This window comes from Seriola lalandi, unplaced genomic scaffold (genome assembly GCF_002814215.2).
Source record: "Seriola lalandi dorsalis isolate HSWRI2012SDOR001 ecotype SW California unplaced genomic scaffold, Sedor1 jcf7180002054497, whole genome shotgun sequence".
NCBI classification, from domain to species: domain Eukaryota; kingdom Metazoa; phylum Chordata; class Actinopteri; order Carangiformes; family Carangidae; genus Seriola; species Seriola lalandi.
This window is the reverse complement of record NW_019525050.1, coordinates 649796-672480: the sequence shown is the minus strand read 5'-3', so window position 1 is coordinate 672480 and position 22685 is coordinate 649796. Positions and strand designations below refer to the sequence as shown.

At 39.1% G+C, this 22685-nt stretch overlaps 2 protein-coding genes and 1 non-coding gene across 5 annotated transcripts; 1 reads left to right on the top strand and 2 right to left on the bottom strand.

Moving 5' to 3' along the window:
• Positions 1-179: 179 nt before the first annotated feature.
• Positions 180-386, bottom strand: LOC111659913 (small nucleolar RNA U3). Its single transcript, XR_002761110.1, has one exon. It is a non-coding gene; the product is annotated as a small nucleolar RNA U3 (small nucleolar RNA).
• A 1995-nt stretch (positions 387-2381) lies between these two features.
• tnfaip2b (tumor necrosis factor, alpha-induced protein 2b) lies at positions 2382-12806 on the top strand. 2 transcript variants are annotated; one of them, XM_023412950.2, is made up of 12 exons: positions 2382-2510; positions 6021-6260; positions 6711-7359; positions 8037-8148; positions 8521-8643; positions 8817-8911; positions 9043-9135; positions 9242-9368; positions 10023-10142; positions 10479-10634; positions 11034-11155; positions 12164-12806. In XM_023412950.2, the coding sequence occupies exons 1-12, from the start codon at positions 2459-2461 to the stop codon at positions 12309-12311; spliced, it is 2037 nt and encodes a 678-aa protein (XP_023268718.1). In that variant the 5' UTR covers positions 2382-2458; the 3' UTR covers positions 12312-12806. The 2 variants fall into 2 exon arrangements, with proteins under 2 accessions (XP_023268718.1, XP_087031904.1); XM_087175778.1 differs by lacking the exon at positions 2382-2510 and adding an exon at positions 4958-5040.
• Positions 12807-14754: 1948 nt separating this feature from the next.
• Positions 14755-21281, bottom strand: LOC111659886 (tumor necrosis factor alpha-induced protein 2). 2 transcript variants are annotated; one of them, XM_087175777.1, is made up of 11 exons: positions 21105-21281; positions 19203-19650; positions 18380-18497; positions 18053-18157; positions 17831-17931; positions 17553-17654; positions 17306-17432; positions 17102-17206; positions 16857-17012; positions 16630-16751; positions 14755-16282 (listed from the first exon to the last, which is right to left on the bottom strand). In XM_087175777.1, exons 1-11 carry the CDS (start codon positions 21193-21195, stop codon positions 16123-16125), a joined length of 1635 nt encoding a protein of 544 aa, XP_087031903.1. In that variant the 5' UTR covers positions 21196-21281; the 3' UTR covers positions 14755-16122. The 2 variants fall into 2 exon arrangements, with proteins under 2 accessions (XP_087031903.1, XP_087031902.1); XM_087175776.1 differs by having other exon boundaries at positions 14755-16285; positions 21105-21280.
• Between the last annotated feature and the right edge of the window lie 1404 nt (positions 21282-22685).

Here is a 22685-nt window from a genome sequence, read left to right as displayed (position 1 = left end):
TTTCTTTTTGTTTTGTATAATTTACCTTTTTGGCTTTTAATTCACATTTACTGCTAGAAGCTACCATTCTGCATTTTGAGTGAACATATGTTAACAAGCCAGAGATCAATGACTTGTTTTTAAACTGTGATATTGATTAAAAACCTTTTTTTAGTTTCACTTTGTTAAATAAGCAGCTGTCCACTCAGATCATGTTTCCTGCATCAGTGTCTCCTTCAGAAACACTGAACAGTCTTCAACAGTGGAGAAGAAACAAAGTCTTCCCACCAGTTTCCTGCTCTGAAGGAAACATCTTCACTCTTCATCATGGGCAGCGAGACCAAACTCTTTAGAAACACATTTCTCAAGTCAAGGACTAAAGAAATGATCCCTGAAAGTATAGTCTTGGTTTGTTCTGGATGTTTCTCAGGGTCTTATACCTGGAGACGTGGACCTTTACTCATGGTGGTCTCCTGTGATTAGGAAGGCCACACCTCACAGCTTCATCACATGTAAAATACTGAAAACATCTGCTGCAAAACTGGCTGCAGGGGATGATAAACACCTTATTTCCAGTAAATTCTCCTCTTTCTTACATGTGCACACGTTTCCACTTTTTGTACCTGTGGTCATTGTGGCGTCTGCTACTTTCAGCTTCACATGACATCTGCTGTCTGTCACTTCTGACGCTGATGAAAGTCAAGTTTGTGCTTCTGATACTTTCACTTTTAGTTTGGTTGGTTCACTTGTTTTGCAAAAGCCATGGTGTGTCAACACGTTGTTTGAATGTCACATCAACCACAACGGCTCTTGGGACATTATGGAGGAAAATTATGTCAAAAAACCCTTTTCGTGAAAACGTGGTCAATGAAAGAAAATACTGAAATAAGAACCAGTTCCTCTTCTGTAAACAAAGACACATGAAAACTGCTGATTGCTATCAAAAATTGATTTAAACCTCTTTCTAGTAAATATGTAATCCGCATCCCACATCCATATTAGTCTTTAAACATACAATCTAACGGTTCAAAAGTAAATCTTTACTCTGCTGCAGAGGTAAATACACTGGAGTAAAATTGACATTACTTTGAATGATGTTTGGTTGAGAAACACAAAAAGATTAAGGTTCAAAATTCACTCTTTAACTGCGTCACAGCCGTCAAGAAAACAATCTCACTCACCCTCCATGGCCATTTGATTGCTGTCCTGGAGCTTTTGGTTGTATCGCATGATCTTCAACAGCAGCTATCTGCATTTTTTCAGCACTTCAAGGACTTCTTGTCTGAGGGGAAAAAAGATAGATAAGAAAACAAAACCTTTGTTGATGGAGACAATGTGATTGAACCGAATTTCTCAAGAAAAAAGGCAGATTTTCCGCCTTTGAATCAAACTTTTGGCTTGAGATTAACTTAGCAAGGATTTAGATGACTGAGGTGAAAATCAATTCACTGGGCACACACACACATACATGCAAACGCACGCACACACACACACACACACACACACACACAAACTTGCACAGAGTCCTCCAGTGTCAGTCATTTCCCCTGTTGGAAAGCTGCAGGTAAATCCCAACAGGCAGTGGGTTGCAGTTTTCTTTGTTTCCAAAGAAATATTTTCGGATGTAAAAGAGAAAAGGCTTCCAATGAAAATATTATGCAACTGTTGATCACATCTGAAAATAATTTCTTCTCAGCAGCCACTTTTTCCACAGGCATCAACCACTGAAACGTGTGGAAAAGCTACTAAACTACAATCAGAAAGTTAGTGGATCCTCGGTTTAGTCTGTGTCACACACAGAGGTAGGACGGGTTAAACAAATACCAAACAAATGTGTGTTGGGTTCTTTTTTTAAATTGCTAAGATGCTTTTCTTAATACTGAGTTCACTTTTTCAAAGCTCACTGTTTTTTTTAAGACCTGCAGACCTGAGTAACAACAGGTTTAAATCAGGTCACCTGCATGTGTGAGAAGTTCTACAAACCACACTGATTATTTCTGAACAAGCGAGGTGTGCTACAAACTCTTAGCGCACTATAGCAACATATAAAATATAAGGTGCTGTGGCTGAAGCAGAGAAAACTAATTTAAACCTGAGCTCACCTCAGACTTCTCTGTTTTCTGCAGAAGTATGTCAGTTTTAATTGTGGGTTGTTTGCGGTATGAACTTCATTCCTCTTTGTAAGACGCTTTGAGAAGTATGAATTCATGAAGAACCATAAAAGAACACCTGGTCCAAAGCGTGAAAGACTACGTGATATAAAGTACACACGTCAGTTTGACAGGATTCATGCATCACAAACCCTCATAGGAAATGTACATGAACGGAAATCAGACCTGAGTTTCTCACAGCGTAAATTTAACCAGCATCCTGACATCAAACGTTATTTGCATCTTACCCCTCGGTTCGGTGTTTGCTCGAGCTGCTTCCCAGACAGATGAACATTACACACCTGTGAGTCCAGCTGCCTTCAGGAGCGATGTGTTGGAAGCTTTGCTGCTGTTTTCCCTACAGAGGCCGCAGAGCAGAAGGTGAGACAACTGACACAGGTGACCGTGACTGAATTGGCTTGCTAGAATCCTATTTATTGTAAAATATACAATTTGCATCTGTTGTATATTAGCATAATGTTTTATATTATAATATTTTCTTTATCATAAAACAAATTACTTAGTTGTTAGTTTTACTTTAACATACCATGTCTTGTAAACATATGTTATACTGCATTACATACTGAACAACCTTATATAGCAAAAAGCATCACGTTAGATATAACACATAAAAATATACTTATACTCTAAATGGTTCCTTTTAGGAGTATTAAAGATTGATTTATTTAATATTTATAATCTTATTGTACATTACTATGGAGTGAATTCATTTCATTATTTATCTGTATAAAAAAGGACAATACAGTCATTGTGTCACACACCTTATCACAGAATTTATGGTCTGAGCTACTTTGCAAACGTTGCTGCTGCATGAGTTTTTATATCACACAGACACGATGATATGATGAATATTATCTAACTATAGAGGCAATATGAGCACACCAGAATACAAGGGCTTTTATTCAGAGAGGAACCAGCTCTAATTATGTAAAAAATAAATAAATAAAAATACTACAGCTGAAGTGGAAGCAAAAGAAAAACAATATCTCCATTAAAATGTGTAAAAACTCATTGAAAGTGCTGATGTTGGTGTCAGGTATTGGTCCTGTGCTCTTAAAGGTCAGTATGGGTGTGAGAAAATCTTATCCTGATGTTTAGAAAATATTGATGCATCTTTATTCTGAGACCTATAGTTTTTTTCCACATTTGAATCATCACCATGATGTCTCAAAAAGTCCTGAACGAACCCAAAGACACTAAATATGTGAGGCAGAGTTTGGGGAAACAAAACGATGAAGGCCATCTATAAAAAGCATCTGGGATTTCAATTTAGTCATCATGCAGTTTTGATATAATGTTGGAACAAACAAAGAGACAATACTGAATACATTATGTACAGTATTTTGTACTTTTAAGAAGTGAAATATGTTGTGGCGGAGCGATAATACAGGGATTATCCACAGCTAGAACGGGGATTGTCCGAAAAAAGCAGAATGATGAACTAAAGACAAAATTCAGAGAGTCCCTTAGAAGAAAACCAGCGTCACCTGACTGAGGCGCGGAGGAGGAAATAGGGAACTCTACCCATATGCAAGTGATGCTTCTGTTGAGTATTGATTAAAATTTCTTCATTTCAGGATTTTATTTTTCATACGTTATGAAATAATGATGGACAAGTGGAGACGGCCTGAATATTTTCTGAAGACAATAACACAAATATAATGGAACCAGTGAATAAAGCTATTGTTTACTAAATTTAAAAACTATTTGACTATTTGAATACATTGTAAACAACACAAATACGCTGCTGACAGTTAAGTTTAATAATGACTGTATTATTAAACTCCACTGGGTGAATATTGTACTGCAAGATCAGTATTTTGGCAGAAAATTATTAAGTTATCTGTGAAAATTTACTCATATTAACCAATTAACAACATTTCCTTATTATGTTAAATAGAAAACTTAATCTGGTCGGCATTACGCTTCCTAAAACGTATTAACTGTTGCAAATTAGTTGTTAAAATAATTAACTATTGCGGTCGGTTATGTGTTGGTACTTGGTCGAGGGTATGACTGTGGTCACGGCTAATGGAAACCAGTATTCAGGATGTGTACAGAGGTGCCCCATGTCATTTCTGCTTTTGCTCCTGAAGGACAGAAGCCATTATTTACATGTCACAATAAACTCAATCGGACATTAGGTTGTTTTGAGTTTGAAATAATTACCAGTGTTGTTGTTTAAACAACACAACACATGTAAAGTCTATTTGCCAACTAATCATGAAGTTGAACAAGAGAAATTAATCAACTACTATTTTCATCATCTATTAATTGCTTGGGTTATTTTACAAGCAAACATTTGATGGCTCCAGCTTCTTAAATGTGAGAGTTTGCTGGGTTTGTTTGATGTTTAATTACAGTCAATCATATATCTATAAATTCACACAAAAAGGACAATTGAAATGGGTATTTTTGTAATTTTCTGATGTTTTACAGACTAAATGATTCATTGACCAACTGAGAAAACTATGAGAAAATTAAAATAATCTTTCAGCCCTACATATATGAAGTATGCTATTCTTAACATGGAAGTATGAACACATGAATCTCTGGCAGGAAGTTGGCCATTTACATGAAAAGTCAGAGGGATTCCTCCTCTAGGCATCATGAATGTCTGCACAGAATTTCAAAAGTATTGATAAAATACTTTCCTCTCTAGCAAATTCCAACATTACTTCAGCTCAAGTGTGTCTAAAAAAAGCCCAGCTTGTGTGTGTGTGTGTGTGTGTGTGTGTTTGTGTGTGTCTGTGTGTGTGTCTGTGTGTGTGTGTGTGTGGACTTTCCAATCTTCTACATGCATGAGCTTAAATAGGAGGAGCTTGTTGGAGCTTTAAAAAGGACTCTCTAACTCAGCAGCTGTACTGTTGCCATTTACAGACGCTGTGAGGTGAGTAACATCCTCCGGGGTAGTTTGAGAAAAAGAAGGCACAACAGACTTATATGTCCACGTCTACTCTGGACTGGATTATTGAGTGTTTACCCTCAAGAAGGTTTCAACTAAACTCATAACGCAAGTACTGTTTAATTTAATGTGTAGGGACTGGGTGAGATTTCAGTTTGAACTCCCTTGTGCTTATTCAGTCAATTTAGATTTTAGTTATGTCTATAATGTCTAGATTGTTTTTAATTATACATATTTGTTTTAGTTTTTATTATTTTTATTCTTAAATTTGGTTGAAATGTGAGCAATATAATAGAAAATGTGTATTTGGATTACCTGATATTTGCACGTGTTACTTGATGCCCTCTTTTTTCATGTTTTTATATATTTTAATTTTGTTTTACTCATGGAATATTAAGATTGTACTTACTGTGATGAGGATGATAATGTTGAACCACAACACCACTGACTTTTAACTTGCTCTCTTGTGTTGCTCATAGTTTTGTAACTTAATTTAAGTTAATGTATTTATTTATTTATTCATCAATTTAAAAAAAACACAAAAAAAAACAAGCAACCTTTGTACTACAGATTCATCTTCTAGTATAGCTTCATATTTAACTTCGACAGCCTTTGCACAAAAAACTAAATATGCTCATTATAGTTTTATTTTGAAAATAACACCGGAAGTTATATTAGCTTAATTGTTTAGCTAGCACCGATTTTGAAGCCTTCTTTTTATTTAAAATATAAGAACATATCTTTTTGTAGTATTTTAAAAATGCAAAGACAGAATTGTTTTTAAAAATCGCTAACTAAAATACAAAAAGTAGGAAAGCAGCAACAACTAAATTCATTTTAATTCAATATTTTAGCGCGCTAAGTCAGTTAGCTAGCGTTAGCCTTAGGTGAAATGCCGACATACAACTTTCAGATTGTAACTTACTTTTTACTTTTCCTTGACAACATTTGTTTTGTCTCCACAGATTTGTCAGCGCCTTTCTCAGTCCGTTGTTCCCGTTTCTCTGCCCGGACAAGGATGCGGACCCTGTCAGGCTCCACAGAGCCAGACGGCTTCAAGTTCAACTCTCTCCCCGGCCACGGTACTAAATCAGCGGGATGCTGGTTCAAGAAACTTTTCAGGGGCCCCAGAGGTCAGGACAGTGTCACGGCCCCCATCACCACTGATGGACGCCACTCGCCCAGAGAGGATTTGTCTCAACAAGGTAGCAGACATTTAATAAACATCCTGCTCTTACAGTAGATGATGTTAATGTTGTGTTGAATGTGTTTGAATGAGGGTGCAGCTCACATTTCACCCTCAAGTAGCTCAAGGAACAGAGTTACAGTTTTGTTCTGGCGGTGTTTTATTACTTACATGGTGTGTAAAATACAATTTCAGTGTGGAATTATTGCACCAATACTGAAGTGATACTATAGGAAATCGCTTATCTGTAAATAAGTCTCTGTGAGATGGAAACAACATGACAAATATTAAATATTTAAGTGTGTGCAACCATTGAGAAATTATTTTATAATGCAGCAACAAACTTTTAACCAATAATAGAGAAAATCTGTTTATCTGTATTTCTTCTATGAAGTTTAGATGCCTCATTTTCTTATAAACAACATTTGGCACAGTTTAAAAGAGCCTCCTCTTTGCTTTTCTCTTGCAGTGATCATCACATTTGAGCAACACCTTGAGGAACGCCACTTTAGTGAGGCCAGCCAGCTGCTGATGGACAGAGAGGAAAGTCTGTTTGGGGAGATAACAGAGGCAGAGGGACTTTCAGATCATGCGGAAAACGTGAACAAGCTTGCTGCAGACTACAGCATCCTGAAACGTCACATCGAGCAGAGTCTACAGCAGAGTCTGTCTGTCACTGCGGAAGAGGTCGGCACCAAGGCATTGATGTCTGCTGTGAAGGCCGTCTACCAGGAGGACAAGCAGGACCAACGGTGGAAGCAAAGGGGTCAGACAGCCCCGAGCTGGAGGCCCAGCGGCTGGAAGGAGTTCCACGACACAACTCTCCGCACCTTGGTAAAGGATCGTATGGACAAACCCTCAACGCCCGCTCCCAGCCAGGGAGAGCAGTCGTCTGTGGCGGCACACGTCAACGGCATGGGCAGGCAGCTGAAGATGGACCTGCTAATGGTGGTGGATGTGGTGAAGGGTTGCTACCCACCAGAGACGGACATCTGTAATTTTTACGCCCGGCTGTACCACCAAACCTTTAGCTCCAGACTCAGAAAGATTGCAGACTTTGGTCTGGAGGACAAGGACTGCAAATTCCTCCTGCGCTGGGTGAACGAGTTTTATCCAGAGTGAGTAATGAATGTAATTTATGCTTGATGTAATTAGCACCTTTGCATTGTGCTGTTGCTAGTAGAAGATCTGAATACTTCAATATCAATATTCAAGATCCACAGAGGATGATTCCAAGTCATTTTGGTGGCCATGTTGTTTTCCTACCAGACTTTGGTCCATGATACCAAAGTGTTGAGTTTTGTTGCATGACTTTGTTGGGGATATTCATGGTCTCCAGAGAGCTGTCCATTCTGTTTATTGCTTTTATTTTATTCAGTGGAATCAACATGTCAGTTTTAAGGGAACAAAGCTATGCTTATTATTACAGACTTTTCCGCTAATCTTTGCTTTTCTTCTTGTTCTTATTTTACTTCTTCATGACTTTCTTATTCAAATTAAGAAAAGAAAATTACTTCTTGGACAAACTAGCCACAGTTTGTAGACATAGACATTTGTTTGAAGGGTTTACAACCCAAACACGATGGAAACCTCAGCTTAAGGGATCAACGTTGTCATTATTTTATTATATGAAATCAGTGAAATGAATGAGGAAGCCCTGCTTTACACTGAGGCTGGTTGATGGACACAGTAACTCACACAGTTGACAGCACAGATTGAGTGAAATTGAATTCTTTTTTCTTAATATGTATTACTATGTTAGTAAAAGTTATGATTTCTTGTCTTCTGGTGTCAGACTGCTTCAAAAGTGGGAATTGGCCAGTGACATAAATAACGAAGCGCTGGGAAAGCTGCTGCCTAAAGAGCTACTGGAACCTCTGGAGGAACAGTACCTGAACAAACAACAGGTAACCAGAGTTCACCTTTACCTGATTTTGGTTTATTTTTTATTGAGTTTCAGGTTTAGTTTTTGGATTTTTTTTTTTCCCCCTTAGAAGCTGTCGGCAGCTAATCAGTGTGTCCAACACTTTTGTTCAGATTGAGACACCTCAACAACTATGATATTCATGGTCCCCAGTGGATGAATCCTAATGTTTCAAATCTGAAGCACCATCATCAGGCCACATTCAGTTATAAACAAGAAATCTAAAGGGTCTCCAGTGCCATTCTTTGAGTTTTGTGTAGTTTTCTAAAGGTAGAATTGGAGATGTTTTTAGTTAAAACTTGAACTATGTATTGAAGACTATATAAGTGACAGCAGCATGTTGTTTCGAATTCAGAGTGAGCTGATGACGTACATCAGCCGTGTCCTGGAGGAGGCAAAGCAAATGTGGAATAATGGAGAGGAGCCGACGAAAGAGGACGGCTGCTACGTCAGTCCTGTGGCCTACGACATCATTCAGGTACAGCATCAATACGACAACATGATGTAAAAAGAGGCTATAATCAATATTTTATAATAATGCATCACAACAATGTGAAAGAGGTCGACATGAATGAATGACTTGCTTTCTCTCAGTAGTCTACAGTGAGTTTTAAATGCTGTTATTGACTTGTGTCTTCCATCTCTCTTTAGCTTATCAACGGTATGGTGACTTCTGCTGAGAAAGTGGTGGGAGACCTGCACAAGGCCCAGACCATAACGTGCAAACTGAACAGTTTAATGCAGAGGTAAGAAACACTGATCGGTTTCTTCTAAATAATCTCATTTTGAAAATCCATTTCTGTTTTTACACTTTACGCAATAAAAACACTGTGGAAATGAAAATCAACGGTTCTCTTTCAAACACAAACTCCTGCAGCTTCAAGATCTTCCAGGACGAGGTCATGAAGCAAAACAAACCCAACAGCATAGCCATCATCAAGGCGAACCTCGGCTGTGTCGAAGAGTTCAGGTACGGTTCTGACATTAGACTGAAGTCCGGTCGTATTAAGATCTGATCAGTGTATCACCAGAGTATTTCACTGTGAGCTGATGTGGATTCTGTGGTTTATCTGCAGGGATGTCCTCAGTAAGAACGGCCATCTGTTCCTGGAGGATGTGCGGCAAAACTGTTTGCATGTTCTGACTGACATGAAAGAATCTGCCCACGCTTATTTATTAAACCCTGTGCACAAGGAACTCAAGGTAAGTTTGTTTACAAGAGATATAAAGACTTTTTTTTTCTTGTTTTCAACAAATCCCATGAAAAGACCCAAACCAGCAATGACCAATGTGTGTATCCAAAGCCTGATGCATCCTACTCCTTTGAGTGTCATTTAATAGAAACTACACAGTCCATCTGTTATATGTAACTACTGGGGGTTTTCTTAAAGGAAAATATCAAGAAAAAAATCTTCAGTAGAAACCATTTTTGGCATTTTATAGAAGCCTTATCATTTAACTGCAACAAACAAAAAGTTTCAATGTAATCAGGAAGTCAGACTCGATCAACAGTCTAGACATATTTTTCCTCACTCTTATCTCAAACATGACCACTGCTTTCTTCTGTGGGAGTCATGTACACCAAGTATTTATATGGCCTTTTTCAAAATAAAGGTTACAAATTTCTTCACAATAAAGGCATTTGGCATGGATTATTATTATTATATAAACACAGAAATTTGAGTTGTATTATCATACAAATATAGATCCTCACAGGTTTAATACTCAGGATGTTCCACTGAAATTATTATACTAACCCAGGTTTTTTTATTTGACATGTAAACAATGCTATGTTTACTGCAAACTCTGTGCTACTCTGTGGAGTGAACTGTCTAATGCCTTGTGTTTCTACCTCAGCCAGAGTACCTCAAGCTGGGAACCAGCGAATGGCTGAACAAGCCCCTGTTTGAGAAGCTGCTGAGGCGCATTCAAGATCAGATCGAAAACCTTCAGGGGTCAAAAGAATCCTGTCACCAGGTAAGAAAGCACCAAAGAGCAAATTGTTTTCATTCATTTCCATCCAGTGTGACAGTCAGTGGACTCCTAAAACTTGATTGAGTTCCATAATCCATTAAAATGATCAGCAAGTCTGCGATATTTTAGTCAGATTTTCACACTGCATGGTAATACAGATTATGAGGTCACTGATCTGAAAAGTCTGAGTTGCGCAATCACGTTTCAAGAGTCTGTAAAGTGGTTTTCATATTGTACAATTAATGGAGACCAATGGCTGCCTGTATTTGAAGGAAAATACATTCAAAACTCTAAAACGCTGAAGTGTGGTTTCTGATTTGATGATTGGATTCATTTCAGGAGCTGATCGGCCAGTTTCATCAGGACGTGACAGTGGAATATGTGAAGAGGCTCCTGAAAGGAGACGTCAAGCTGAAGGACAAGGAACGGCAGGAGAAGGCCTACATGACCGTGACAGACAACGCAGAGCGTTTGCACAATTTATTCGTCAAAATGGTGAGACTTCATCGTATTCATTGTATTGATGTGGTCACAGGAGCACAGGAACATCTGATACTGAGACTGCTAGTTTTTGGTTTAAGCATCAAATATAGGTCGAGTGGAAACAGGAGAGAGAATCAGGCTTGGAGAGAGCTGAGAAGCCAGAATAAGGCCAAGGGCTCAAGGTCCTTGTTGGAAGAACATAAAACAATATTTTGCAACTCCAAAATTAAAATGTATCAGCAAGGTTTTCAGGGGAATAGATAATGCAGATGTATCAATAATACAAAAGCTTCAGTGAAGTGACGACAGAGAGTGACTTATAAGTGATACCAGGGAAAATCCACAGTAAAAACTCTCAAACCACTCAAGATAAAATCCTCCCTGACTGACGAAACTGCTCCGTTCCCACAGGGTTCAAAGGAGGACTGGTTGAAGGAAATCCTGACCAAGATTGCAGAAGTGCTGAAACTCCAAGACCTCCCTGCCATACAGATGCAAGTGGCATCACTGGGAAGTTCCTTTCCTGACCTGAGGTAACATTTTCACTCTGCGTTTTCAATCTGTAACACAGCACAAACAGAAATATATATATATTTATACAAAGCAGCATTCTTCACATGCATGTGCAGTGGTCTGCAGTGCAACAGGCTTTAACAGGCCAGAATAGCATCATGATGTGAGTAGTTTACATGACAGCAGGGTGAGGATAAACAAACCCACTTTTCAGAGAGAGCTGAAACGCAGCAGGAAATGAGAAGGGGCCAAAACGTCTCATGTGTTCAGATGTTTCCGGTCCCAAGATGATATTATGAGCTACAACTCTGGAGCTGCCAAGAAAGAGTGTCCCTGTTATCAGTGCCAGTTACAGCAGCCAGCTAAACACTGCACATAAAAAAGAAATAGTCTTGAAACAGAGGAACACCTGGTGGAGCTTTTGTGTGGCGTGTCTGAGAATAAACAGTCTGTTGAGGTCGAGTTGTTTTGAAATGTTTAAAGTGACACAGTAATCCGTCTTGGCTGAAGTCCTAGTCTCTGTTCTTTGAGTCAGAGTTGTAACACATGCAAACACTTTGGTTTGAATGCTTTTCTGCTTTCTTGCCAAGAGTTCAGTGATAAAAGTACGGCTCATATCTTTACACTGATATGAGAGTGTGTACAGCACTTCTTAAGCTCACTGGATATTGTAAAACACAAACCATCCTTTTCACGTTTCTGTTTGTGTACAGATTAGACAAATCAAATATAGTATGTTCATTACTTAGCTTTATAAGTTTTGTTTTGACTTTGTTTCCTTTAGACAGAGCCAGGCTAGCTGTTTCCCCCTGTTTCCAGTCTCTATGCTAAGCTAAGCTAACAATCTGTGTAGTGTATTTCCCCAAATGTCAACCGTCTATTAAATAATTGTAGAGAAGAACAGAAAAGTTATGCTTTATCCAACATAATTGACTGTATCGTTATAGGAATCCTGTACTAATTAACTTAATGCTGCTCAGGACGAGAATGTTGATTTTAAAGTTTTCCTTCTTTTCCTTCCCCGACAGTGAGAGACACGTTTCGGCTCTTCTCAAGCTCAAGACAAACTTCTCCAGAGCCGACAGGAAAACCGTCAAAGCGACTCTGTCGGACACGCTGAGAGAAACCGCCGCCGTTGGCGCTCGGCCGTTTTTCTCCAAAGTGCAGGTTAAATGAGCCGCACGGTTGGATGACGCTCTCATCCAGTTCTCCTCATCTCAGTCGTCTTAATACCGGCTGAGAGTTGGGTTGTACAGTGTAATGTCTGTGTTTGGCAGATTTATGTTACGTCTAACATAAATATAATGTACTATAAGCTTGGATCAAGTGTTGTAGCTACTGTATAAATGTATAAGCTACAGTTCAACTTAGTGCCGGTTAATATGGTCCTTTTCACTGCAAGAAAAATCTGGTTAGGTTGGCGTGAGTCCGTGTTTGTTTTTGTGTTTTAGGAAAAAAAAGGACAGGGTCAGTAATTGCAAGTGTATTCCTCTAATAGTGTATATTTTTTTAATATCAAATCAATGTTAAAATTTGTTATGTATTATGTATTTTTTGCCATGTGTGTACAATAAGGGAAACAACAAGCTTTATATTTTTACATGTTTTTTCATCTGATGTACAGAATGTGAATGTAAATTAAATTTATAAATAAATTTGGTGAAACCTCAAGTATGTTTAGACAGTGATTTTCAATACAGCTGTTGTGTGTTTAAATCTCCATCTCTTAGCTACAGTGGTGCTTGGAGCTAATATTTGCTGACTAGCAGAACTAGCTGAAGCTAATGGGATTGTCTTTAGCTTTTCAGGTCTTTGGTCATAAACCAAAATTGCAGACGTATTACAATTTTGGGCTAATGATGGTACGACATGAAAATCAATTGGGATTCATGCTCAGGGGAACTTGAATGTTTGTACCAAACGTGCAATCTATTGAACAGTTGTTGAGACATTTCACTCAAAACCACAAATGTTAACTTCACTGTGGTGCTAGAGGAAAAGTCAGCGGTGCAGGATTCATCCTCTGGGAATCATGAATGTCCCTGAAAAGTGATGTGCCAGTCAACCGAGTAGATGTTGAGATACTTCACAGGGTAAGGGGAGGGGTGAGGGACACGTTTGACCCGCTGGTGCCAGTAAAGGAAAAACTGGTGGACTGGATTCATGTCGCAAGAGCAGCCAAAAACAACAAGAAGCTTTTTCATGAGCGATTTCCACAGGCACAGGTCAGAGGTCAGGGCCTGTAAAGACTCCAGTTCTTCATCACTGTCCTGCTGCATCAGGAGAGTCTTAAAACCACTGATCTGAAGTTCCTCCTTTCCCACTTAACTCACACACATAACAAGCAGTGAAATCAGCCTTGAACAATTCTGGGAAATAATTATTCCCGTGAGGGAGCAGAGCCTGTACACACCGAGCCGAGGTGTTTCAAGTATTTTAAAGTGAACTGTGGCTATTGGCATTCCTGATGTTACGGGAAGGATGTAAGTAGAGGGAGTTACTGCAAGCGCCTGCCGGTGTGTAATTTCTTTCCTGAAAGTCTGTCTGTGTTTGTATATTGGTGTAAGAGGAAGGATGTGCTCGGGAAGACAGAGGCCACAGCTACAAGTTCCTCTTTGGAGAGCGTGCGGGAGTGAGAGTCATTAAAGCCACTAATGATAAGCTACTCATAATATCGGGCTGGCCTGTTAACGGGAAGCCGCACGCTGGAAATCGATGGTGCTCTCCTGCTGTGAACAGGACCGCTGCCAAAGTGTGTCTGAATCACTGCATGGAAGTCATCAGGCTGGTATGTTCATTATTTATTGAAACATTTTGACTTCACTGTCAGTTTTTAGTAATGCGTGTGGATGAAATGAAACTATTCTTTCTTGCAGCGTTGTGACTCTGAATGAATCTAATGTCTTTCCACCACATTAGTCCAGACTGAAATATCCCTGCAGCTTTTAGATAAATCGCTGTGACATTTTGTTCAGACGTTCATGATCCCCAGAGGTTGAATCCTACTCTCTTTTAGTGATCCTCTGACTTTTCCTCCAGCACCTCCATGAGGTTGGGATTTGTTGTTTTGGCTAAAATGTTTTGACAATTATTGGATGACTTTTCCTCTTCTGCCACGATGAGATTAACTTTCTTTTTTGTTTTGAAAAAAATGTAGATAAAGATCGTCTTTGCCTAATTTATGCAGAAAGATATTAATCTATTAGGAAGCGGTTCACAGTGTCTTATAGCTTGTGACCCTTTAGAATAAATTGTATTTTATTGATGTGAGTTCTCATCACAGGTGGTTTTAGTGTGTCATCAGTTGTGAGCAGCTTAATTTAAAGATTCTTTCAGGTCTGAAAATGGTAAAAACATCCAGATTTTTCACAAGATAGAAACATCTTTACGTAACACTGTAACAAAAATATGAACTCCATCTCCTTTAATCACCTCAGATTTTTTTTTTTATGGTCCCAAACTCCAGATCAGCAACCACTGTTCTGGGATCTGTTTTGTGAAACGCTCCTTAAAACGATGTGGACCATTACTCATCAAGTCCCATTTTAGTTAGATGATGTGAGGCTCCATCTAGTGGTGTTTACTGGTGGCACAAAGAATACGCAGCCAAAAACGTATATTTGTAGTAAATAATACAGAATTTTATTCATGAAACTGTTGACAGAGTAAGACAGGTACATTTTCACAGCCCTTCTCCTCACAGGTTAACGAATACAGACAGAACTCAAACCAATAAACCAGCACAGTTCACCTCATACAAAAGGTACACTATGTATTCAAACGTAAACACAGATCTTCACCTGATTTTGAAGCAGATATCTGCTCAGAATTTCAAAAGAATTACAGTACTATAGTAAATTATACAGTACATCTTATTAAAAAAAATCAAGTTTTAAAAGAACAGCTCAAGTGTAATTCAGAAGAGTTTCCTAAGAATTGTTTTTTTTTTTAACAGTAAAATTAGATTTTAATGACTGATTGAAGCCTAATGAATTCTTGTCAGTTGTGTAAATACAAAAATTGTACATTCATATAAATAAATAATTAAAACATAATAAATAATATTATATAATAATATGAGAACATGGTCATTCTTCATGTTGAAGCTCTATATGAAACAGTACCTTCAATTTTTGTAGCTACAGTAAATGAACTCAAGTAACGTATCAAAAGAAGAAACGTAACAAAACAAATAAGTTAAATTAACTCAATCTCTTTTAAATAATTTGTTCTTGTTTGCTCTTTTCACTACTCAGCTCGACAAAAAGACTTTCCTTTTCCAAACCACGAAACACTGAAGTTCAGCTGAATCATCACTTATGACCTTTTCCACAAAATCTAATTTTACTGTAAACGATGTTCAAACATTCAGAAACGTCATGTAGATTTTCCCTCAACCAAGATCCACCTAAAGATAAAAAAAAGACTTAAACATGTAAACAACTTTAACAACTTCTATATACCTAAAAAGTATATTTAGTTTTTTTCATTCAGCTTCTTCTGGCCTGTAACTTAGTACAGTTGCATTTCTGTGCATAACAAAGCGAGAATGAATGAGGAAGAAATTGTGATTATGCAAAATCTCAAATACAGTATATGATGATTTCTATTTACATAAAAAAAAAAAAAAATGAGGAAATTTTGGCAAACAAGATCAAAAACCATGTTTACCTTTCCTGAAACGACAGCAACACTTGAAACAAAATCAGTGATACTCTCATAGATAGGCAACTGTGTGCACAATCTTAATCTCTCATGCGTCAAAGCGCATAAAACCTCCTGTGACTTTTCTGCTTCTCTTTCTCTACATCCGTCTTAAGATCAGATCTGAGAAGTGAAATCAGTAACGAAGTTCTGACGCGACTGATCTGATCAGAAAAGTTCATGAAAAGAATCTCGTGAACATTTTTCAACCATCAGCTCTGTCCTCTTTTGCTTGTTTCAGTTGATCCTCTGCGGAGCGCATCAGTCGTCACCAGAAGCCAAGTCAGTTAAAACAGCAGCACCAGGATCTGGTACGACTGGGCTGACGGTCAGGATCAAGTCCGGGTTGAAGGTCAGGAGGGAGGGCGTACAGCACCTCGTTGACCTTCCGTTTAGAAAGACCCTTCCATCGCAGCACGGTGGGCAGGAGCTCCATATCCTCCCTGCTGGTGAGGACAAAAGAAAGGTAAGTTACTGAGATGCAGTTCCTCTAATGACCACTGGATGGCGACTTTAAGATAACCCAACAGGAAATACAAGTCAACCGGAAAAAAGAAAATCACATTGACATTTGACAATCTAAATGACTTTAATCCTAACCAAACAACATAACTGTACTCAAGAGATCAACTCAAAATGCTTCCTCAGAAACTTAACGTCACATAAGCTAAAACAGGATTTCTCTACAATCTGTGATTCGGTGGTTTTTGCATGTAAATGGAGCCAAAGCAACACTGGAGAAATTGGACGCTGGTGTGTAAAAGAAGCGTGTGTCATGAGAATAGTTTACCTCATGGTGAGACAGTGATTCTGCATGGTTGCACATTCCATCTTCAGTGTGTCGACGCTGTTGCACTCCAATATTTCTGTGATTTTCAGCAGCGTGAAGTTCCGCTGTTGGACACCAGGAGCCTGACACAACACATCACAACACATACAGGTCAGTTCATTTCTAATGGGTAAATGTCATTTACAGTGCGTGAGAACAAGCAGTTTCTCGTCAGTAAGTAATCTCACCAGGTCTGACATGATGCTGTGAAGAAGCTCAGCATCTTCAATGACCGTTTGTCCAACATTAGGACTCCAGTGCTTCTTCAGTTTTCTCTGGCTGCTTCGGACAAGATGTTTGATGTAAATACGAACGATGAGTTTGTAAGCCTCGTCCATCACTCTCTGAGAGACACAAATATATAATACACTTTTATTACACAGTTATTTACAGATTACATTTAGCACATTTGACAGCAGTGGTTTATCCTCACCTTTTGTTCATCCAAGCCGTACTGCAGCTTGGGGAAATTGTTCTGTACAGCAGCACACAGGAGAAACTGCTTGTTATTCGATTTGAAATACTTTTTCAGGTGGCTCTGCGGGACAGAAACAGAGGGATATGTACATGTAACGTACCGCTCTCCCGTTTAGGAAATTAAGAAAACTGTATATTTGTGATTAAGTTGAACAGCTACCTCTGCGATGTCGGTTACAATGTCCTTCAGAAGATAAAAAGTAGAGGCCTCCATGTTTTCAAGCAGTCCCACCATCTCATTCAGAAGGGAAGGTTTGATCCCTGCGCCCTCAGTCTGGACGTACTGCCTGAGGGGAAATAAAACATATAAACCTTGTTTGCAGATAAAATGTGCAAAGAAACAATAACGGATTTGAATTGAAGTGAATTAATAATTGTCCAAAAGACAAAAATGCCCAAATACTCACTTGAGTTCTTTACAGGTTGTCAAAGTCCTGAGGAAATGTATTGTTTCTGGTTTGTCCATTTTTGCTTTTTTCCCCAGAGCCTTAGTCTGCTCAGTGACGTACCTTCAAAACCAAAGAGAATATGCAGAGTAAGTAATGAAACATGCTGAGTTTAATTGGTGATATTTATGTTGATTTCATTACAAGGGCAAAATAAATGGTATTTTTTTAATATAGAGTCTGGTGTGGGAATCTGTGTCAATAAATATTGTATTCCTGAGGTAAAAACAGACGCTCACCTCTTCAGAAACATCAGCAGCTCTTGGAAACAAACCTCCTTCACGCCATCAGGCAGTTCTGAAGAGATCTTCTTCGTTTCATTGTGCATGGCATTAATGCACTTAAATAGAGACAAACAAAGAAGGGCAGATACCCGGTTACTAAAATAATCTATCATAACAGGACAGCAAACAAAAAATCTTCTCCATGTTCAATCGCTTAACTTCTGGTGTTCCAAGTACCTGAATAATGTCCACGTAGAGTCCAACGTAAGTTTCCTCACAATCACATTGATCTTGGGCCATCTCATTCTGCAGGATGATCTTCAGGGACTCTCTGACAGATTTCTGTGGACAAAATAATGATAAATACAAAATAAGCTGCCTTTCTGACTTGACACTGGAAGCCTCGAGGAAACTGCTAACTTCACAAAAGAAAGAAACATCAACACCAAGATAAAGGAAACAATAAACACGTATGTCTTTTACTTCGACCTTGCACTCTCTCTTGCATGCATTTCCTCATGACGCATGAAGCAATCCTAACACCGGAAGAGTTTGATTTCTTACCTGCACATTCTCAAGCAGCTTGTCCTTTGCTTTTGCGTCCCATTCCTTGAAGAGCAGGACATCGACTTTTCCAATGGGATCAATTTCTTGAAGGTCAGGATGACCGAGCAGCTCTTTACTGGGAAAGTACCACAAATACAAACACCATCAGCAGCGTGTCTCACATCTCTATCTAATATTCTACTGTTCAGAAATACTGAATACATAATTAGCTTAGCTAGCTTTCTTGTTTTAAGTATTTGTGGTAAACTAAAGATTTTCTGAAAAACTCTTTTTGATTTCCAGTGTTGTTGGACATCTTATAAACCAGTTCTGAGAAGACGTTACATGAGACGATTGATGCTACCCTGTGAACCTACAGCTAACAGATGATTAGCACAAACACTGGAAGCAGCTCTGGCTCTGTTCAAAGGAAACAAATCTACCTAAGAGCACCTCTGTTGTTTAATCCAAACAAAGTTTAAAAAGTGTAAAAACAACACTTTTGTTTTTTTTAATGGATCAAACAAATAAGATATGAGTTAAAGGGGCTGGTAGGTAGATTTTTGTATTAGTTAGGGTTGAGTTAAACAAAGCTGGGCTAGCAGTTTCCCCCTCTTTTCAGTCTTTATGCTAAGCTATGCTAACAGTTGCTGGTGGGAGCTTAATATTTATTGTAAAGACAACTGAGTGATATCAGTCTTCTTATATGAGGTGAATAAGAGTATTTAGCAAACTGTCAACCCTGAACTATCAGAGTTTGTAGCGCATGAAAACACACTCAATAAAATTAAGTTGAAGGAGGTTACAGTGGGTGAAAATGCAGGTATAGGTTGACGGATACCTCGGGTAGACACATTGGACCCAATTCATCAGCACAAACGTGTTCTTGGCGGTGGTGGCGTTCTGCAGCAGAATATGCAGGTGCTCAAATGTCTGATGATGGTAGCAATCAATCAGACATCCCATCAACCCCATACGCTCCAACTGGGGACCCAGCCTCACGAGCTCATGCAGCACGGCGTCCTGCACATGCAGCAGGTGCTGGTGAAGGTTCTCGTCCAGATGTGACGGTGGCTTTGGAAGATGCTTGACCACAGATTTCTGTATGAGGCCGATGACGTTCAGGTTCAGGTTGTGCTGTCCAGGCTGAACTGTGCACCAGCAGCCATCCTCAAAGGTGTTGGGGAGGTCCACGCCCAGAAACTCAGCCAGTTCCTGAAGTGTGAACTCCCGCTCCTTATGGGTGTTCGTGGTGTGCTGAGCCACGGCGTTATCTGCCTGGTTATATCCTACGAGAGAGGGAGATTTTAAGATGTTTAGGGCACGTCGGTTTTGCAGACTCAATCTTTATGACTTTTTGTATCGTTCTTGAAATGAGAGAAATATTTTTAAGTCAAGCTTACGTCGTGGCCAGACATGAATCATGAGGACTTTGCTGTCACAGTTCGCTCCTTCAGACGAGAACTTACTGTTTATTCTCTCTGCGTTCCCTTGTGTGTCTCCACCCCCCCCCCGGTTTGTTTCTGTTTGTACGTGTTTGTGTGTGTGTCTAGGTGCTGTGGGCGTGGCTTTCTCTACCTGGCCTTGGGGATTTCCCCACACCTGCATTTAATTATTGTATTATCTCAACAGCCACAATACAGATACTCTGGTCTTTTCTCCACTCATTGCCAGAATGTTCTGCAATCTCTGTGGTAACAAGCGCTTGGACAATTTCTTGTACTTTCTAGTATTGATTCTCCTTTGGGAACTCTGCTGCCGAGCTGCCTGCCTCACCCACCACTCTACATTCATCAGCCATCATCTTCATATGGATCTCAGTTCCCTCTCCTACTTCAGGTTCCTGTATCAGCTTCACCATGCCGCACCCTGCCATGCTGCACCCTGCCATGCTGCACCCTGCCATGCTGCACCCTGCCACACCACGAACCTTCCTGTCCCAGTTCATTGTTACCTTTTCTCCCTCGCATTTCAACCCACAAAAGCCTCCCTTTGCATTAGTTCGCCAACTCCCACGCCAGCCCCGATTCCCCAAACCTTCCCCTTTGTTTTAAACTCTGTTTTGTTATTAAATCGAATTAATTTTACATTCAGTTTCTGCTGATGGGTCTAAAACTAAAAGTGTTTTTCCTGTCCATACAAAGTGTTATTACTTTGCTGATCCTTTGACTCCTTTACTTCTTGTCAAATAAGGTTTTCCATTCAGTCACATTGAACCAGAATAACAGGTTTTCTGCAGATGTGATGGCTTGAACTAAACTAACATTACACATTACAGGCTCAACAAGGAAGGAAAGATTACAACTTGCTTCTTCTTCAAGCACAACAGCACAATATGTTGCTGGGCAACATTTCTGAGAGGAAAAAAAGAGGTGCTGAGCGGGGGAATCCCCCTGCATCCTTGGCATTTACACCAGTTTGATCTGGTCTGAGTTGGACTCCACTGTCACAATCACAGTTCCTCCACATCATATCTGTTTGTTTTAAACTCTCATCTCTCAACGCGCTTCAGGGTTTTAGAGAAGCGAGACAGAGGTAAAAGACTGTCTGTGCACACACACACCCACACACACACACACACGCACGCACGCACAGTCATGCACACACACACACAGATAAAGAAAATACTATATCTAACCTACATGGACTGATGGTTCAAAAGCTTCATTTCAAGCTGTGTTTTGATAAAGATCTACACACATAAAAACCACAAATCACAGCCACGATAAGAACAGACACTTACCATCTTCCACGTTGTTGTTGTTTTCCTTCATTAAAGGAGTCCTGCTCTCATTCCTCCGAACCTTGTTTCTTCCTTTGAAAAGGTTCTTCATGTCTTCAGATTTGAAGGTCGAATGCTGTAGTGTATCAGATGTTTACACACTCCCGCTCAGTCAGTCGTGTGTGAGTTATCTGAGTCAGCAGTGTGAGCCTCTATAAAAGGCAGATAATGGGGATTTCCTGTAACACCATCATCACTCAGTACTTTCGCTTTCCACTGTAGTCCCACTGGAGCAAAGAAAAGTGTTACATCATGTGCAGGGATAAATATTATCACTACTACAGCTCATGATAATAATAATTGAAAGTGCTGATGTAAATATAGATATACAAACTGTAATATTTATTAGCACTTTAGCTTAGAAATATGGAAATGTTCCTTAACCTCATTTTCACTTCACTTTTAAGGCATCGTGAGCAGAGTGGGTGAAACTTGTTTTCAGTGCAGCATCATAAAAAAAAAAACAACAACTCAGGAGCAAAACTTATAGAAAGACTTACTGATTTTTTATACCACATTAAAACATGTACCATGCCAATGTTTGGTATCTTTTTTTTCACCAAAACATCACCTATATGACCTAACGATTGTGTTTTATTTTGACATTCTTTATCAATATATTGGACATAAAAACACACAAAACACATAAAACCATTTTTGTAAAATTATGATTTTTTTAATTATAAAAAACACAAACATGCTCCATGAAGCCTTTTACAGGCCTTTTGTCTTTATTGTCTTCCCTGTTACTGCAGTTTAAATGAAACTGATTTGATGACTATGCAACTTCCAGCTGCTGTTACATACAGTTTGCACACATTTAGTCATTTTTACTTTGCTTGGTCATATAGATTAAATGTTTTTTGAACTTAGTGGAGCAATTAGGGTTAGCTTGTTTCTGCTGCAGGCTAATACAACTGTCATAATGACTTTATATGTCATTGTGGTGTTCACAGCTTGTTGCCCTTGTGGTGTGACTTTAGGGTAAAAACAAGTGGAGGGGTTTCTATTAGAGAACAGAAACTTCCTGCTTAGATTAAGGTTTCAAAAATGGGGCACTGAAAGAACACGGACAGCGCAATCTTTTTTTGTACGCACCAAAACTAACACCAGAACAACAGCCATAGCGTCAAAGTATTATTTATGTTTTGCTTTTATACACATTGTGCATTAATGACTTTGTTCTTTTGCTGCTAACATGAAAGGACAAAACAGCAGGCTAGTGAGTGGGTGTCATTATTTCCCATGTGCCTGCAGGTATGTGTGTATTATCAGCGATCAAATAGAAAGCATGGGTTACCGAGTCACGGGTAGAGATGAAATGTGCAAATGGAAACACTTACAATTGTTTTCTTTGTTGCATTGTAATTTCCCCCACCGTGGGGCTAGTAGAGGATTAACCCCTCTCTGCTTTTGCTGGCTACGAAAGACTGTATTTTATTTTCAACTCCATATTTATTGTGTTTAGATCGTTTACTCTATTATTCAAGATAAGACAGAATTATTTATTTAGGTGTGTTATTTTCCTCAACATACTGTATA

Coding starts and splice junctions, on each gene's coding strand:
- tnfaip2b (XM_023412950.2), top strand. CDS start 2,459: ATGTGTTGGAAGCTTTGCTGCTGTTTTCCCTACAGAGGCCGCAGAGCA. Junction 6,261..6,710: donor AGAGGATTTGTCTCAACAAG/GTAGCAGACATT, acceptor TTTCTCTTGCAG/TGATCATCACATTTGAGCAA. Junction 7,360..8,036: donor GTGAACGAGTTTTATCCAGA/GTGAGTAATGAA, acceptor TTCTGGTGTCAG/ACTGCTTCAAAAGTGGGAAT.
- LOC111659886 (XM_087175776.1), bottom strand. CDS start 21,195: ATGAAGAACCTTTTCAAAGGAAGAAACAAGGTTCGGAGGAATGAGAGC. Junction 17,932..18,052: donor TCTACGTGGACATTATTCAG/GTACTTGGAACA, acceptor TCTCTATTTAAG/TGCATTAATGCCATGCACAA. Junction 17,433..17,552: donor ACAACCTGTAAAGAACTCAA/GTGAGTATTTGG, acceptor ATTTCCCCTCAG/GCAGTACGTCCAGACTGAGG.